At 42.0% G+C, this 17660-nt stretch overlaps 1 protein-coding gene across 1 annotated transcript in view; it reads left to right on the top strand.

The window, feature by feature from the left end:
• The window catches only part of LOC139277097 (serine/threonine-protein kinase OSR1-like), a 269081-nt gene that overhangs the window by 99889 nt on the left and 151532 nt on the right, over positions 1-17660 (top strand). The window contains exon 4 of the mRNA XM_070895115.1: positions 552-693. Within this exon, the coding sequence (XP_070751216.1) occupies positions 552-693 (142 nt within the window). The remainder of the gene's footprint in view (positions 1-551; positions 694-17660) is intronic.

Raw genomic sequence — 17660 nt, 5'->3', positions numbered from 1 at the left:
ATAGGAGCAGGGGTTGGCCATGCGGCCCCTCGAGCCAGCTCTGCCATTCAGAAAGAGCATGGCTGGTCTTCCACTTTGATTCTACTTCCCCGCCCCCCCCTCCATATCCCCATTTAGTGTTTAAGCCTTTCCCCATTGTTGGGGGAGTTGCAGACAGAGGAAAAATTTTTAACTATTGGGCTCATGCAGGAAAAGATTTAATTGACAGCTGATGCTGACACTGGGCCAACAAAAAGTAGAAAAATGTTCTGAACCTCGATGGGCACAAAATATCTCGATTGTTGTTTTTTTTTTAAGTAAAATTAGCTCTCCCTTCAATGAGAAGTGGCGTTGAAGATTAATATTTTTCAAGATTTGACATACAAAAAGTGTGAAAGATAAAATAGGTCCATCAATGCTCATCCATTCAATAGATGATGTAAGCCAGTTGCTAAGTCCTTGGGATGGCAAAAAACAAAATGTAATGCTTTGGCGGTGAGGATTGGGCCAATTTATTTATTTAGTTTAAACAGATGATACTTTGCCCTGATTGTCTTTTTTCTCTGTTCCAGGATCTGTGCTAGATATCATTAAACATGTAGTAGCAAGGGGGGATCACAAGAATGGTGTTTTGGAGGAGGCAGTCATTGCTACCATTCTGAAAGAAGTACTGGAGGGACTTGATTACCTGCACAAAAATGGGCAGATTCACAGGTAAGCACTGTCTGGCCTGGTCCAATGTTCCAGCACATTTTAGATATTGAAGGTGAGACTCAGCAAGAGTTCAGAACTGCCTGACCTTCATTTTTGTTGAAACGGAATATTTTTAGCAACATATAGTCGATCTTCTAACTCACTAAGGTATGGTGCTGATATTACCCTTGAAGATGCTAAGTCTCGCATCTGTTTTCCAATGTCTTGAAATGGTTGCTACACCTTTTTTCACTATTCCCTTCTTTTCCTATCCACCTCCTTTCTCATTTTTATAAGCACTTGCATTTTAAAGTCCAAGCTTGGTATCACCTAATCACCGCTTTTTGATTTACCTTTATCTTCTCTTACCTATGTTCAACATTGATGTCTTGTTATGTGGCCCTTGTCCTTGCTTAGAGCCATTAGAACATAACATAAGAACATAAGAAGTAGGAGCAGGCCATACGGCCCCTCGAGCCTGCTCCGCCATTTAATATGACCATGGCTGATCTGATCATGGACTCGAGTCCACTTCCCTGCCTGCTCCCCATAACCCCTTAATCCCTTCATCCCCATTTAGTAATGGGTAATGTTGGGCATTGCCCAGCATTGCATTTGAATTGTTTAAAATTGAGGTGTTCTGTATTTTAGAGTAGACTTCTCAGTAGAGTTTAAATTTTGTATGGAGCTATAAAGAACAGAGACCAGCAAGGCTTGAGCAGCCTCCATTTAAATATAGAAAATCCAGGACAGTCTTCCTATTTTAAAACTGATCAATAAAATGCAATAGCCACATAGTTAAGACATGTGAATGGTAATTGATTTATTTTTCCTTTCCTTTACTCATCTCCTGAAAGGTTTGATCTTTGTCTGCTATATGATTTCATAAATATTACTGTCCAGAACCTCAACTAAGAGGCTATTATTGACGTGCAATCTTGATAGCGAGTAGTCACTGAAGTAGTTGACTGACGAAGAGTACTTCCGTCAACCTGAGTTTGTCTTGATTTGATTTTCATGCACATTTCCAGCAGTGGTCACTGAATAGTGATCAGGAATGCAAATCTTGGCTAATTTTCTCCTCTTTAACTCAAGAGTGCGGAGGTTATTCACATTGCCCCCTATGGCCGCCCTGGTTGAGATCCGCTCGCCAGCAAAGATTGATGATCAAGCTTTCATCGTATTCGTGGCACTGCATAAATGTCTGAGTCATTGGGGGAATATATTGGCGCACTCAACAGCATGCTGCATGTCAAACTCTGTGTGTGTAATTAAAGGTTAAATTCTCCACTTGCTGAAACTCAATGAGCGGGAAATTTAGCTCCCAAGTTGGCACTAATCACCTGCTATCTTCACAAATAGTGTCTCAGGTTTGATATATATTTTTAAAACCCAGTGATAGCACTGCTTTGGCTGGCTTTCCAATCTATTTATAATTTTTTTTGAAATCAGCATGAATTGTGGTCATTTTTATTAATCCATGCAGGTTCTTGAGAGAGTGAAATGCCCCCCCCTCTATCCCTTGACCAATCAACAGACCTTGCTGCATGGAGGGGCAACGGAGCAGTACAATCAGGAGTTCACTCAAGATTGAAGCTCAGAACCAGCACACGTGATCTGGGACCCTCCAGATAAATTGACTGAGTACCTGAGTTATGCTTTCAGCACCAGCTTTGCGTTTCAATTGGCTGGTACTCCTTATGAATATTCATTATTCTGTGTTAAAACCATCTGAAGCCCTTAATTAGGTTCAAGCCTGTAACTCATTCCTGGGTAGCCATTATTTTCTATGAACTACAGAAACTGCTGAATCTAATTACTTCTAGTTATCCTTTATTGGTGTAAAGTTATGAATGACTCATAAGTCTGAACTTGCTTTTCTAATTGTAGCAAGAATCTGTGGTTTGCTCACCTTGGTGTGCAGCGCTGCTGTGGAATGCAAATCCTATCCTGTGAGAATAGCTAGAGTTTGTCACTTGCTATGTAATCCAGAACCAATACTGAATAATTAGTATCTCAATGCAAAGTTTGCAAGGGTATTTAAAATGAGTCTCTTTTGCCTTTTCTGTCCTTGAGTTACCCAGATAAGTACTTGACTGGGTTTTTTTTTAAATTGTAAAAAATTACAGGAAAGAGAAGGACATGACTACAGAGAAAGAACAGAATAAAACAATGGAGAAAACACAGTGGAGTACTGGGGCACCACATTATAGGAATCATATTAGGGCTGTGCAAAGATTTATTTAGAATACCAGAATGAGTTAGTTATGAAGAAAGCCAAGAAAAATAGGAGCATGTTTCATTGAAACAGAAGAATAAGTGGGACATAATTACGGTTTTCAAAACTCAGAGGTTTTGGGAGATTAAATTGCAAAATATTGTTTCCATTGGTTGACAAATGATTGACCACATTGTTTCAGACAGAGCAATGGAGCAGTGCAGCGAGAGGTTTGCCCTCGGTGTTAGGTGAGTTCAGTGATTTAGGACCCTCCTAGATGTATAAGGAGAATATCAGTGTTATATTTTCAGCACCAGCATTGCGGCTTTGTTTTGGTTGATTGAATAATAGATACTTGTATCCATATTCAACCGATCTAAACCCCTGGATTAGGTTCCAGCCTGTAACTCTCTCCCAATTACCCATTATTATCTATATAAACTATCTGAATCCATCAGTTGCTTACTTTTGGGTATCCTTTGTTCTACATTTAATTGTCATCTGAACCCCTCAATTATAACTCATTCCTGTTTTTATAGACAATCTGTATCACTGAACCAAATTACTGCCAAGTAATCCCTTCTAACGATCCATTATTTATATAACTTCATCTCAGTCACCAACATTGACTACACTCCAAAAGTACTTCATTGACTGTAAAGAACTTTGAGACGTCCGATGGTCATGAAAGGCACTATATAAATACAAGTCTTTCTTGCGAATGCTGTACAAGTCTGAACTTGCTTTTCTAATTGCATCAGGAATCTGTGGTTGGCTCAGTCTTCTATGTTAGAATCTAAGTCCAAGCCTGTCAGAATTACTAAAGTTTGAGTCATTCATCATCGAGAACCAGTAATGCACAGTTAGACTCAGTGTGAAGTAAACAAGGGCATTTAAAATGAGCCTTCTATTTTTACCCTCTTTCTTGCCCTCATGTAGAGAGTTACCCAGATAACTTATTTAAATTTAAAACTGGTAATTTAAAACTGGGAAAAGTACAGCGAAGCAAAGAAAATAACCACTCAAGAAAAAAAAGTAACAGTGACTAAATAAAATACAATGGAGAATAATGTACATATTTGGGCACCCAATTGTAGGAATTATATTAGAGCTATGGAAAACATACACTGAAGATTCAGAAGAACAATACAGCGAATGGGAAGTTACAGTTATGAAGAAGTACTGGAAAAATTCAGTGTGTTTTTTCCAGAGTTAAGGGGACCTATTTGAGGTTTTTAAGGTGGTTTTAAGTCCAGTAGTAAAATATTGTTTGCAATTGGTTGTTGATGGATTGGTAGCAAGGAAGAGGCATAGACTCAGGATTATCACTAGCAGATCGAAGGGACACGTTAGAAGGAATTTTTTCGGATAGTTGATTATAATTTATATTCCATCAACAATCATCCCAGCACTGATCCTTATGGGACCCCACATTCCACTTTGAATAGCTATCCTTTACCCCTGCTCTCTGCTTTCTGTCTTGCAGCCAGCTAGCTATCCATTCTGTTACTTGACCCCTGACTCCACATACTCTGACCTTATTCATTAGTCTGTTATGACGGAATCCCCTCCATGCCCTTCAGGTTCAAGACCACCCCAACCTCTGTTGTCGAGCTACAGTACGTGGACGATGCCAGCATCTGCGCACATAGAGGCTGAACTCCAGGACATAGTCGACGTATTTACTGAAGCGTACGAAAGCATGGGCCTTACGCTAACCATCCTTAAGACAAAGGGCCTCCACCAACCTGTCCTCGCCGCACAGCACTGCCCCCCAGTCATCAAGATCCACGGCGCGGCCCTGGACACCATGCACCATCATATCTCGGGAGCCTCCTATCAACAAGAGCAGGCATCGACTATGAGATCCAACACCGCCATCAGTGCAGCCTTCGACCACCTGAGGAAGAGAGGAAGAGAGAAACTGCCACCAAGCTCATGGTCTACAGGGCTGTAGTAATACCCGCCCTCCTGTATGGCTCAGAGGTATGGTCTATGTACAGTAGACACCAAGTCGCTGGAGAAATCTCACCAACGATGTCTCCACAAGATCCTACAAATCCCTTGGGAAGACAGGCACACCAACATCAGCGTCCTCATCCAGGCTAACAACCCCAGCATTGAAGGACTGACCACACTCGATCAGCTCCGCTGGGCAGGCCACATAGTTCGCATGTCAGACACGAGACTTCCAAAGCAAGTGCTCTACACGGAGCTCCTTCACGGCAAACAAGCCAAAGGTGGGCAGCGGAAACGTTACAAGGACACCCTCAAAACCTCCCTGATAAAGTGCGACATCCTTACTGACACCTGGGAGTCCCTGGCCAAAGACTGCCCTAAGTGGAGAAAGTGCATCCCGGAGGGCACTGAGCACCTTGAGTCTCAACGCCGAGAGAGTGTAGAAATCAAGTGCAGGCAGCGGAAAGAGCGTGCGGCAAACCAGTCCCACCCACCCCTTCCCTAAACGACTATCTGTCCCACCTGTGACAAGGTCTGTGGCTCCAGCTACCAAAGAACTCACTTCAGGAGTGGAAGCAAGTCTTCCTCGATTCCGAGGAACTGCCTATGATGATGATGATGTGGCACCTTATCGAGGCCTTTTGGAAATCTAGATAAATTACATCTGCATTACCCGTGTCTACTCTCTGTTGCTTAACCAACCTCATTGAATTCTTTGAAGTAAGACTTTCCCTCTTGAAATCCATGCTGACTATTCATTACTATATTTTTGTTTTTTAGATGTTCTATTTTCGTCTTCAGTAGGGGTTCCATAATTTTTCCTACCACCAATGTTAAGCTGACTGATTTCTTGTTCCTTGGACATGTTCTATCTCGGTTAAGTTTAGGTGTAACATTAGCTATCTGCCAGTCCTCTGGCACTACACATTTTTTGAATGAATATGTGTTTCATAATTTCATAGTTCCTCTTTTTGCCTTCCCAATTGTTTTAAGACTTCTTTCCTAATCTTCTCGTATTTTCCATTGTCATGCAATCCCCTGCTTGAAATGTACTAAGTTTATGCTTCTTACCTTTCCCCTTATGTCTTTATTCATTTATGATGTCTCATTAGTGTTTAATTTGTTGGTTTTTAGATGAATATATTTTTCCTGAGCTTGTTGAATACCATTTTAAATGTTTCCCATTGCTGTTCTACATCATAGTTTGCCAATTAGAATCATAGAATCATTACAGCACAGTCGGAGGTCATTTGGCCAGTCGAGCCCGTGCCGGCTTTCTGCAAGAGTACTTCAGCTAGTCCCACTTCCTGCCCTTTCCCCATAACCCAGCAAATCTTTTTCTTCAAGTACTTATCCAATTCCCTTTTGAAAGCCGTGATTGAATCTGCCTCCACAGTGTTGTCCAATTTATTTGCCATTAAGTTCTAAAACTCAGCCTCTCAAAATTTGTTTTAATCCAGTCTGTTACCCTGGTCTTTGTCATGCTTATGTCCTTTTCAATTATTATCTTAAAATGTATTATATTTTGGTTACTATTTTAAAGATGTTCCTGTACTTTTACTTCTTATCTGCTCTGGTTATTTCCTTGTTGTTAGATCCAATAATTAATCCTCCCTTGTTGGGCTTCTTACATACTGGGTTAGGAAGAAGTCTTGTACACATTGTAAGAACTCCATTCCCTTATCCCCATGTATCTACATCTTCTGGCTCATTAATTTTGGGGTTGTTGAAATCTCCCATGATTATGTGTATATTTTTTTAAACTAATTTCCCTAATTTGTTTGCATATATCTTCCTCCACTTCCCTTCTGCTATTAGGTGGTCTGTTGCACTGTTCCCTCTAATTAGAGTAGATCGCTACAGTGAACCAATCAGATTTGGAATAATAATTGTCTTTCCAATGTAGTGGTTAACTGCATCCAAATAGACAGAGGGGACAGGAGGAATCAGTGAACTATGGGTCACACGGGAAGTCATTGGTGACTGACCAGGCTCGTCCAGTGCTGTTGGTTGGAGGAAGGACTGGTGAGAGGTGAGCGCATAGTTGGTTGGTTACAAATATTTGAGAAGTGGCAGGTTATAGATACAGTAGATATTTGTGAAAATTGTATTTTTTAAGGCAGGGATAATGACATTGGAAAATGGCAGCAACTGAGGTTGAGTGTCCGAAAGTATGGGACTGAATGGAAAAGTTGGATGCTGGGTTTAAAGGGATTGAGGTGGCAGATGGTGAGCTTCAAGGATAATGAGGCTGTGGGAGCAACTACAGATCTTAGAGGATGAAAGTTAGGAGGGGAATTAGGAACTAATGTGGGAGAAGTTGAGGCAGAGCATATCATGCGGGATATATAATTGTTCAGTTTGCTTTTCAATTTTTGTTTGACTAAATGTGATAGCTTAAAAGATGAGGAACAGGTGAATTGCATTAGTGACTACGTTGTAAATATCAGTGAATGTATAAAATGGAGAGAAATCTGAATTTCTACTTATCCTGCTTATAAGGAAGATTGAGGTAGAATCCAATGTTAACTTCGTCTGAATATAATCAGAGAACCCCTGGCTCTATAGAGTTAGCCTTATGATAAGAGCTATGCAGAAATGTTCAAAGGAGCGATGAGAAATAATTGTGTGACAATCTCACACTGTCGCAATTGTCAAACAAATAAAGCTACATTATAACTGAGCATAGTCAAAATGGCGCTGGTACTATATGAATGAAACCGCTGGGATTATTTAATACTCATTTCCCAAAATCATGATCAAGGTCACTTTCGATGATTTATCTGTTAGGAATCCATTTTATCAGGTATTAAATTCTGGGAATTAAGAAAAACACAATTGCTCATCATTGCAATGTTTGCCACTAGTAATTGTCAATGATTGATTGCTTTTTAATCACAGAACTGACAGTTAACTAATGGGAGGCTTTCTGTGATACAAAATTCCAATGTTCTTATTTTTAAGGGAGGCTTGTACGCAAAACCTTCAGTAATGTGCAAGGCCAAGTGCCCCTGCAGTCAGATGTTATCGTTACAGTACCAGTGTAGCTACTTCAGAATACAACGGGCTCCGTCCCTTCAGTGATGTCTCGAGTGGCTTAGATGCAAGGAGATGCAATATAGTAATACTCTGTGGCACTTAAAACTTAGACTTCTTTTTAAAAAAAAAAGTTTCCATTTTTCCTTTTTTAAAAAAACTAAACAATTCCTAGGAGTACGTTAAACAAGAATTAGCAACTCTTTGGCTTGCCTTATTCTTCAATGATATATAGCTCAGTCTGTCAGTGATTTGTGAAATCTGTTCTGTATATTATATGTCCAGGCCATTCTATTCAGAAGAATGTTAATGTACACATCCAACAAATTAACAAAGCATTAAATCTGACTGTTTTGATTTAATTGGATGCTCTGGATTTCCATTATACAGTTAACATTAGCCAAACTGTGTACAGTAATTGTCAAATCAAATTACACATGCCTGCAGCCAGAGTGTGCAGTGGCATATTTACTGTCAGGCCAACTTGTTGAAGGATTCTACTGTGTTTAAAAACCTAAACTGTCCTTTAATTTGTGGATTGAATTACATTTGGATTAACCAATCGTGTTGTTTATTCTCTGCAGAAGGAGTAGTTCTAACCCCATATGCCCAAACTGTTGCCATATCCCTTTAACATAACATAAGCACATAAGAAATAGGAGCAGGAGTAGGCCATTTGGCTGCTCGAGCCTGCTCTGCAATTTAATAAGATCATGGCTGATCTGATCATGGACTTAGCTCCGCTTCCCTCCCCGCTCCCCATAATCCTTTATTCCCTTATCGTTCAAAAATCTGTCTATCTCTGCCTTAAATATATTCAATGACCCAGCTCTCTGGGGTAGAGAATGCCATAGATTTACAACCCTCTGAGAAGAAATTCCTCCTCATCTCAGTTTTAAATGGGCGGTCCCTAAGTCCCCTAGTTTTAGTTTCCCTTGAGTGGAAATATCCTCTCTGCATCCACGTTGTCGAGCCCCTTCATTATCTTATATGTTTCAATAAGATCGCCTCTCATTCTTCTGAACGCCAATGAGTATAGGCCCAACCTATTCGACCTATCTTCCTAAATCAACCCCCCTTATCTCCGGAATCAACCTAGTGAACCTTCTCCGAACAGCCTCCAATGCAAGTATATGCTTCCTTAAATACGGTGACCAAAACTGCACACAGTACTCTAGGTGTGGCCTCACCAATTCCCTGTACAGTTGTAGCAGGACTTCTCTGCTTTTATACACTATCCCCCTTGCAATAAAGGCCAACATTCCATTTGCCTTCCTGATTATTTGCTGTACCTGCATACTAACTTTTTGTGTTTCATGCACAAGAACCCTCAGGTCCTGCTGTACTGCAGAACTTTGCAATTTTTCTCCATTTAAATGATAATTTGCTTTTCTATTTTTTTTCTGCTAAAGTGGATGACCTCACATTTTCCCACATTATACTCCCAACTGCCAAATTTTTGCCCACTCCCTTAGCCTGTCTATATCCTTTTGCAGATTTTTTGTGTTTTCCTCACAATTTGCTTTCCCACCCATCTTTGTATCATCAGCAAACTTGGCAACATTACACTCGGTCCCTTCATTCAAGTCATGAATATAGATTGTAAATAGTTGAGGTCCCAGCACCGATCCCTGCAGCACCCCACTCGTTACTGTTTGCCAACCAGAAAATGACCCATTTATGTCGACTCTGTTTTCTGTTCGTTAGCCAATCCTCTATCCATGCTAATATATTACCCCTAACCCCGTGAGCTTTTATCTTGTGCAGCAACCTTTTATGTGGCACCTTATTGAACACCTTCTGGAAATCCAAATATACCACATCCACTGGTTTCCCCCTTATCCACCCTGCTCGTTACATCCTCAAAGAACTCCAGCAAATTTGTCAAACATGATTTCCCTTTCATAAAACCATGCTGACTCTGCTTGATTGAATTATGCTTTTCCAAATGTCCTGCTACTGCTTCCTTAATAATGGACTCCAACATTTTCCCAATGACAGATGTTAGGCTAACTGGTCTATCGTTTCCTGCTTTTTGTCTGCCTCCTTTTGTTAAATCAGGGCATTACATTAAAAACATGCTTTCCTTCAAACACCTATCTAACCTCATTCAAAAGCAAAATACTGCAGATGCTGGAATCGGAAATAAAAACAGAAAATGCTGGCAATCTCAGTGGGTCAGCATCTGTGGAGAGGAAAACAGTTAACGTTTCGGGTCAACGGCCCTTCGTCAGAACTGGCCTATCGAACCTGTTTGAAGCATAAAACATGTCATAATTTCCCAATCATTAACTCTAGTGGTGCATTGTCCTCACCATCAGTGTTTTTAAAAAAAAAATTCTCCTGCTCTCCGGCCTAAAACATTTCATCTTCTATCTATGGCCCCTCATTACAGACTCTTGAATCATTGGAAATAGTCTATTTATATTTACTGTGTCCCAACTAAAAGGCAGGTAACTATAGGCCGGTTAGTTTAACATCTGTAGTGGGGAAAATGCTTGAAGCTAACATTATGGAAGAAATAGCAGGACATCTACATAGGAATAGTACAATCAAGCAGACGCAACATGGATTCATGAAGGGGCAATCATGTTCAACTAATTTACTAGAATTCTTTGAGGATATAACGAGCATGGTGGATAGAGGTTTACCGATGGATGTGGTGTATTTAGATTTCCAAAAGGCATTCGATAAGGTGCCACACAAAAGGTTACTGCAGAAGATAAAGGTACGCGGAGTCAGAGGAAATGTATTGGCATGGATCGAGAATTGGCTGGCAAACAAAGCAGAGAGTCGGGATAAATGGGTCCTTTTCGGGTTGGAAATCGGTGGTTAGTGGTGTGCCACAGGGATCGGTGCTGGGACCACAACTGTTTACAATATACATAGATGACCTGGATGAAGAGAAAGAGTGTAGTGCAACAAAATTTGCAGATGACACAAAGATTAGTGGAAAAGTGGGTTGTGTAGAGGGCACAGAGGCTGCAAAGAGATTCTGATAGGTTAAGCGAATGAGCTAAGGTTTGGCAGATGGAATACAATGTCGGAAAATGTGAGGTCATCCACCTTGGGGGGGGGGGAAACAGTAAAAGGGAATATTATTTGAATGGGGAGAAATAACAACATGCTGCGGAGCAGAGGGACCTGGGGGTCCTTGTGCATGAATCCCAAAAAGTTAGTTTGCAGGTGCAGCAGGGTAATCAGGAAGGCGAATTGAATGTTGGCCTTCATTGCGAGAGGGATGGAGTACAAAAGCAGGGAGGTCCTGCTGCAACTGTATAGGGTATTGGTGAGGCCGCACCTGGAGTACTGCGTGCAGTTTTTGTCACCTTACTTAAGGAATGATATACGAGCTTTGGAGGGGGTACAGAGACGATTCACTAGGCTGATTCTGGAGATGAGGGGGTTACCTTATGATGATAGATTGAGTAGACTGGGTCTTTACATAGAAACATAGAAAATAGGTGCAGGAGTAGGTCATTCGGCCATTCTAGCCTGCACCGCCATTCAATGAGTTCATGGCTGAACATGCAACTTCAGTACCCCACTCCTGCTTTCTTGCCATACCCCTTGATCCCCCTAGTAGTAAGGACTACATCTAACTCCTTTTTGAATATATTTAGTGAATTGGCCTCAACAACTTTCTGTGGTAGAGAATTCCACAGGTTCACCACTCTCTGGGTGAAGAAGTTTCTCCTCATCTCGGTCCTAAATGGCTTACCCCTTATCCTTAGACTGTGTCCCCTGGTTCTGGACTTCCCCAACATTGTGAACATTCTTCCTGCATCTAACCTGTCTAAACCCATCAGAATTTTAAACGTTTCTATAAGGTCCCCTCTCATTCTTCTGAACTCCAGTGAATACAAGCCCAGTTGATTTAGTCTTTCTTGATAGGTCAGTCCCGCCATCCCGGGAATCAGTCTGGTGAACCTTCGCTGCACTCCCTCAGTAACAAGAATGTCCTTCCTCAGGTTAGGAGACCAAAACTGTACACAATACTCCAGGTGTGGCCTCACCAAGGCCCTGTACAACTGTAGCAACACCTCCCTGCCCTTGTACTCAAATCCCCTCGCTATGAAGGCCAACATGCCATTTGCTTTCTTAACCGCCTGCTGTACCTGCATGCCAACCTTCAATGACTGATGTACCATGACACCCAGGTCTCGTTGCACCTCCCCTTTTCCTAATCTGTCACCATTCAGATAATAGTCTGTCTCTCTGTTTTTAGCACCAAAGTGGACAACCTCACATTTATCCACATTATACTTCATCTGCCATGCATTTGCCCACTCACCTAACCTATCCAAGTCGCTCTGCAGCCTCATAGCATCCTCCTCGCAGCTCACACTGCCACCTAACTTAGTGTCATCCGCAAATTTGAAGATACTACATTTAATCCCCTCGTCTAAATCATTAATATACAGTGTAAACAGCTGGGGCCCCAGCACAGAATCTTGCGGTACCCCACTAGTCACCGCCTGCCATTCTGAAAAGTACTCTTTTACTCCTACTCTTTGCTTCCTGTCTACCAACCAGTTCTCAATCCACATCAGCACACTACCCACAATCCCATGTGCTTTAACTTTGCACATTAATCTCTTGTGTGGAACCTTGTCGAAAGCCTTCTGAAAGTCAAAATATACCACATCAAATGGTTCTCCCTTGTCCACTCTACTGGAAACATCCTCAAAAAATTTCAGATTTGTCAAGCATGATTTCCCTTTCACAAATCCATGCTGACTTGGACATATCATGTCACCTCTTTCCAAATGCGCTGCTATGACATCCTTTAATAATTGATTCCATCATCTTACCTACAACCGATGTCAGGCTGACCGGTCTATAATTCCCTGTTTTCTCTCTCCCTCCTTTTTTTAAAAAGTGGGGTTAAATTGGCTATCCTCCACTCGATAGGAACTGATCCAGAGTCAATGGAATGTTGGAAAATGACTGTCAATGCATCTGCTATTTCCAAGGCCACCTTCTTAAGTACTCTGGGATGCAGTCCATCAGGCCCTGGAGATTTATCGGCCTTCAATCCCATCAATTTCCCCAACACAATTTCCCGATTAATAAGGATTTCCCTCAGTTCTTCCTCCTTACTAGACCCTCTGATCCTTCTTGTATCCGGAATGTTGTTAGTGTCCTCCTTAGTGAATACCGAACCAAAGTAGTTGTTCAATTGGTCCGCCATTCTTTGTTCCCCGTTATGACTTCCCCTGATTCTGACTGCAGGGGACCAACATTTGTCTTTATTAACCTTTTTCTCTTTACATATCTATAGAAACTTTTGTAATCCGTCTTAATGTTCCCTGCAAGCTTCTTCTCGTACTCCATTTTCCCTGCCCTAATCAAACCCTTTGTCCTCCTCTGCTGAGTTCTAAATTTCTCCCAGTCTCTGGGTTCACTGCTATTTCTGGCCAATTTGTATGCCACTTCCTTGGCTTTAATACTATCCCTGATTTCCCTTGATAGCCACGGTTGAGCCACCTTCGCTTTTTTATTTTTATGCCAGACAGGAATGTTCAATTGTTGTCGTTCATCCATGCGGTCTCTAAATGTCTGCCATTGCCCATCCACAGTCAACCCCTCAAGTATCATTCGGCAATCAATCCTAGCCAATTCACGCCTCATACCTTCAAAGTTACCCTTCTTTAAGTTCTGAACCATGGTCTCTGAATTAACTGTTTCATTCTCCATCCTAATGCAGAATTCCACCATATTATGGTCACTCTTCCCCAAGGGGCCTCGCACAACGAGATTGCTAATTAATCCTCTCTCATTACACAATACCCAGTCTAAGATGGCCTCTTCCCTAGTTGGTTCCTCGACATATTGGTCTAGAAAACCATCCCTTATGCACTCCAGGAAATCCTCCTCCACTGTATTGCTTCCAGTTTGGTTAGCCCAATCTATGTGCATATTAAAGTCACCCATTATAACTGCTGCACCCTTATTGCATGCACCCATAATTTCTTGTTTGATGCCCTCCCCAACATCACCACTACTGTTTGGAGGTCTGTACACAACTCCCACTAACGTTTTTTGCCCTTTGGTGTTCTGCAGCTCTACCCATATAGATTCCACATCATTCAAGCTAATGTAATTCCTAACTATTGTATTAATCTGCTCTTTAACCAGCAATGCTACCCCACCTCCTTTTCCTTTTATTCTATCCTTCCTGAATGTTGAATACCCCTGGATGTTGAGTTCCCAGCCCTGATCATTCTGGAGCCACATCTCCGTAATCCCAATCACATCATATTTGTTAACATCTATTTGCACAGTTAATTCATCCATCTTATTACGGATACTCCTTGCATTAAGACACAAAGCCTTCAGGCTTGTTTTTTTAACACCCTTTGTCCTTTTAGAATTTTGTTGTACAGTGGCCCTTTTTGTTCTTTGTCTTGCGTTTCTCTGCCCTCCACTTTTCCTCATCTCCTTTCTGTTTTTTGATTTTGTCTCCTTTTTGTTCCCTCTGTCTCCCTCCATTGGTTCCCATTCCCCTGCCATATTAGTTTAACTCCTCCCCAACAGCACTAGCAAACACTCTCCCTAGGACATTGGTTCCGGTCCTGCCCAGGTGCAGACCGTCCGGTTTGTACTGGTCCCACCTCCCCCAGAACCGGTTCCAACGCCCCAGGAATTTGAATCCCTCCCTGCTGCACCACTGCTCAAGCCACGTATTCATCTGAGCTATCCTGCGATTCCTACTCTGACTAGCACGTGGTACTGGTAGCAATCCCGAGATTGCTACTTTTGAGGTCCTACTTTTTAATTTAGCTCCTAGCTCCTTAAATTCGTTTCGTAGGACCTCATCCCTCTTTTTACCTATGTTGTTGGTACCAATGTGCACCACAACAACTGGCTGTTCTCCCTCCCTTTTTAGAATGTCCTGCACCCGCTCCGAGACATCCTTGACCTTTGCACCAGGGAGGCAACATACTATCCTGGAGTATCGGTTGCGGCTGCAGAAATGCCTATCTATTCCCCTAACAATTGAATCCCCTATCACTATCCCCCTCCCACTCTTTTTCCTACCCTCCTTTGCAACAGAGCCAGCCACGGTGCCATGAACTTGGCTGCTGCTGCCCTCCTCTGATGAGTCATCTCCCTCAACAGTACTCGTTGGAGTTCTGAAGGATGAGGGGTGATCTTATAGAAACATTTAAAATAATGAAATGGATAGACAAGATAGAGGCAGAGAGGTTGTTTCCACTGGTCGGGGAGACTAGAACTAGGGGGCACAGCCTCAAAATACGGGGGAGCCAATTTAAAACCAAGTTGAGAAGGAATTTCTTCTCCCAGAGGGTTGTGAATCTGTGGAATTCTCTGCCCAAGGAAGCAGTTGAGGCTAGCTCATTGAATGTATTCAAATCACATATAGATAGATTTTTAACCAATAAGGGAATTAAGGGTTACGGGGAGCGGGCGGGTAAGTGGAGCTGAGTCCACGGCCGGATCAGCCATGATCTTGTTGAATGACGGAGCAGGCTCGAGGGGCTAGATGCCCTACTCCTGTTCCTAATTCTTATGTTATGTTCCCCCTAAGGTGCACGGTTGTGCAGTCATCTCTCATACCGCTCATCGGTTTCTACATTGTAAATATTGCGCATGCACAGAAATTTAAAGGGACCGCACATTAAAAGAAACAGACCGCGGAGAACAAAGCACAGCTTGCAGGGAACGTTGGTCCCAAACCTTGATAATTTTAAAAACCTCGATACATTAACCCCTTACTCTCCTGTTCTAACAAAAACAACCCCAATATTATTTCAAATTTTTATTTTCTTATACCAGGCAAGGTCCTACTGAATATGCACTTAGCCCCTCTGTTGCCTTAAATCATTGCTCTGGAGCCCAAAACTGTACACAGTACTTCAACTGTGGTCATGCTAGGTTTTCTATAGATTCACAATTACATACTCCATTCTGGAGGCAAGGCAGAGTTGAGGAATCACTAACTCTCATCCCTAGAGTTTGAAATAGACACATTCTTACAAGTGATGGAGTTCAAAGCATATTTTATTTTTTGTTGTGAAGCCTTGAAGGGTCAAGGCCCCAGAGTTCTGGGTGGCACCAAGTTCAAGAGAGAAGAGGAGGTTAATTGAAAAGAAATGAGTTGATGCCACCAAAATTAGGTTTTAAGAGGTTGTTCCAGGTGAGTAATGAAAGAAACGGGCCGTAGAGAACAAAGACAGGCTAAGCGAGTGAGCAAAAATTTGGCAGTTGGAGTATAATGTGGGAAAATGTGAGGTTATCCACTTTAACAGAAAAAAATAGAAAAGCAAATTATAATTTAAATGGAGAAAATTTGCAAAGTGTTGCAGGACAGAGGGACCTGGGGGTCCTTGTGCTTGAAGCACAAAGTTAGTATGCAGGTACAGCAAGTAATCAGGAAGGCAAATGGAATGTTGGCCTTTATTGCAAGGGGATAGTGTATAAAAGCAGAGCAGTCCTGCTACAACTGTACAGGGCATTGGTGAGGCTGCACCTAGAGTACTGTGTGAAGTTTTGGTCTCCGTATTTAAGGAAGCATATACTTGCATTGGAGGCTGTTCAGAGAAGGTTGACGAGGTTGATTCCTGAGATAAGGGGGTTGATTTCTGAAGATATGTCGAGTAGGTTGGGCCTATACTTAGTGGAGTTCAGAAGAATGAGAGGTGATCTTATTGAAACACATAAGATAATGAAGGGGCTCGACAAGGTGGATGCAGAGAGGATATTTCACTCGGGAAACTAAAACTAGGGGACTTAGGGGCCGTCCATTTAAAACTGAGATGAGGAATTTCTTCTCGGAGGGTTGTAAATCTATGGCATTCTCTACCCCAGAGAGATGTGGAGGCTGGGTTATTGAATATATTTAAAGCAGAGATGGACAGATTTTTGAGTGCTAAGAGAATAAAGGATTATGAGGAGCGGGGAGGGAAGTGGAGCCGAGTCCATGATCAGATCAGCCATGATCTTATTAAATGGCAAAGCAGGCTCGAGCAGCCAAATGGCCTACTCCTGCTCCTATTTCTTATGTTGGTCCCAAACCTTCCTAATTTTTAAACCCCCTCTAGAATCACCCATTACTTCTCTGTTCTAAGAAAACCAGCCTCAATGACTAGGGGAACATCTTTCAGTGTATCTGTAAATGGACAAGTGTGTGACATGCAACTTGATGTCTTTATTCAGTCACCAGTTGCTTCTAATGCACTAAATTAGGTTTTGTTATTATAAAAAAAAAGTTTGTTGCTGCCTGGAGTCAGTGTGACAATATTGAGTTGGTACATGGGTTTCAGGAGCTCAGCTTGCACGAAAGATGATAGTGAGTTTGTGTTTGATCCCTGTCTTCCCCCCCCCCACCCCCACTGCAATCATCCAGTTTTCTCTATTTTTGTACTGGGATGTAGTACTGTGCTCACCCACATTGATCATTCTGCATGTATGAGCAAGGTCAGACTGTCAAACACAGGCATCACAGCCAAACCTAATGTGTTCTCATCCGAAATCCACTCAGGCAGGAGTAGGAACCTTGGCAGTTTTTATACAAGTACAGAAGTCAATTGTAGCCCTTCCTACTGGCAACCTAACTTAAATCATCAAAGACTGGGAATTAAACCTTGGATATTCTGGTTTGAATGGCTCGTCTGCTCACTGGATAAATAAGCCATTGCAGGAGTCTTCAAGACCTGACTTTCTTTAATTAGAAAAGCTAAAAGTGTATGTTGGAGGAAGACCTCTTGAGATGCTACACCAGGAGAGTGAGAAGATACCCATTCCACAC

This window comes from Pristiophorus japonicus, chromosome 1 (assembly GCF_044704955.1).
Source record: "Pristiophorus japonicus isolate sPriJap1 chromosome 1, sPriJap1.hap1, whole genome shotgun sequence".
Lineage (NCBI taxonomy): Eukaryota > Metazoa > Chordata > Chondrichthyes > Pristiophoridae > Pristiophorus > Pristiophorus japonicus.
The sequence above is the reverse complement of the archived record's forward strand: the minus strand, read 5'-3'. Positions and strand labels throughout refer to the sequence as shown.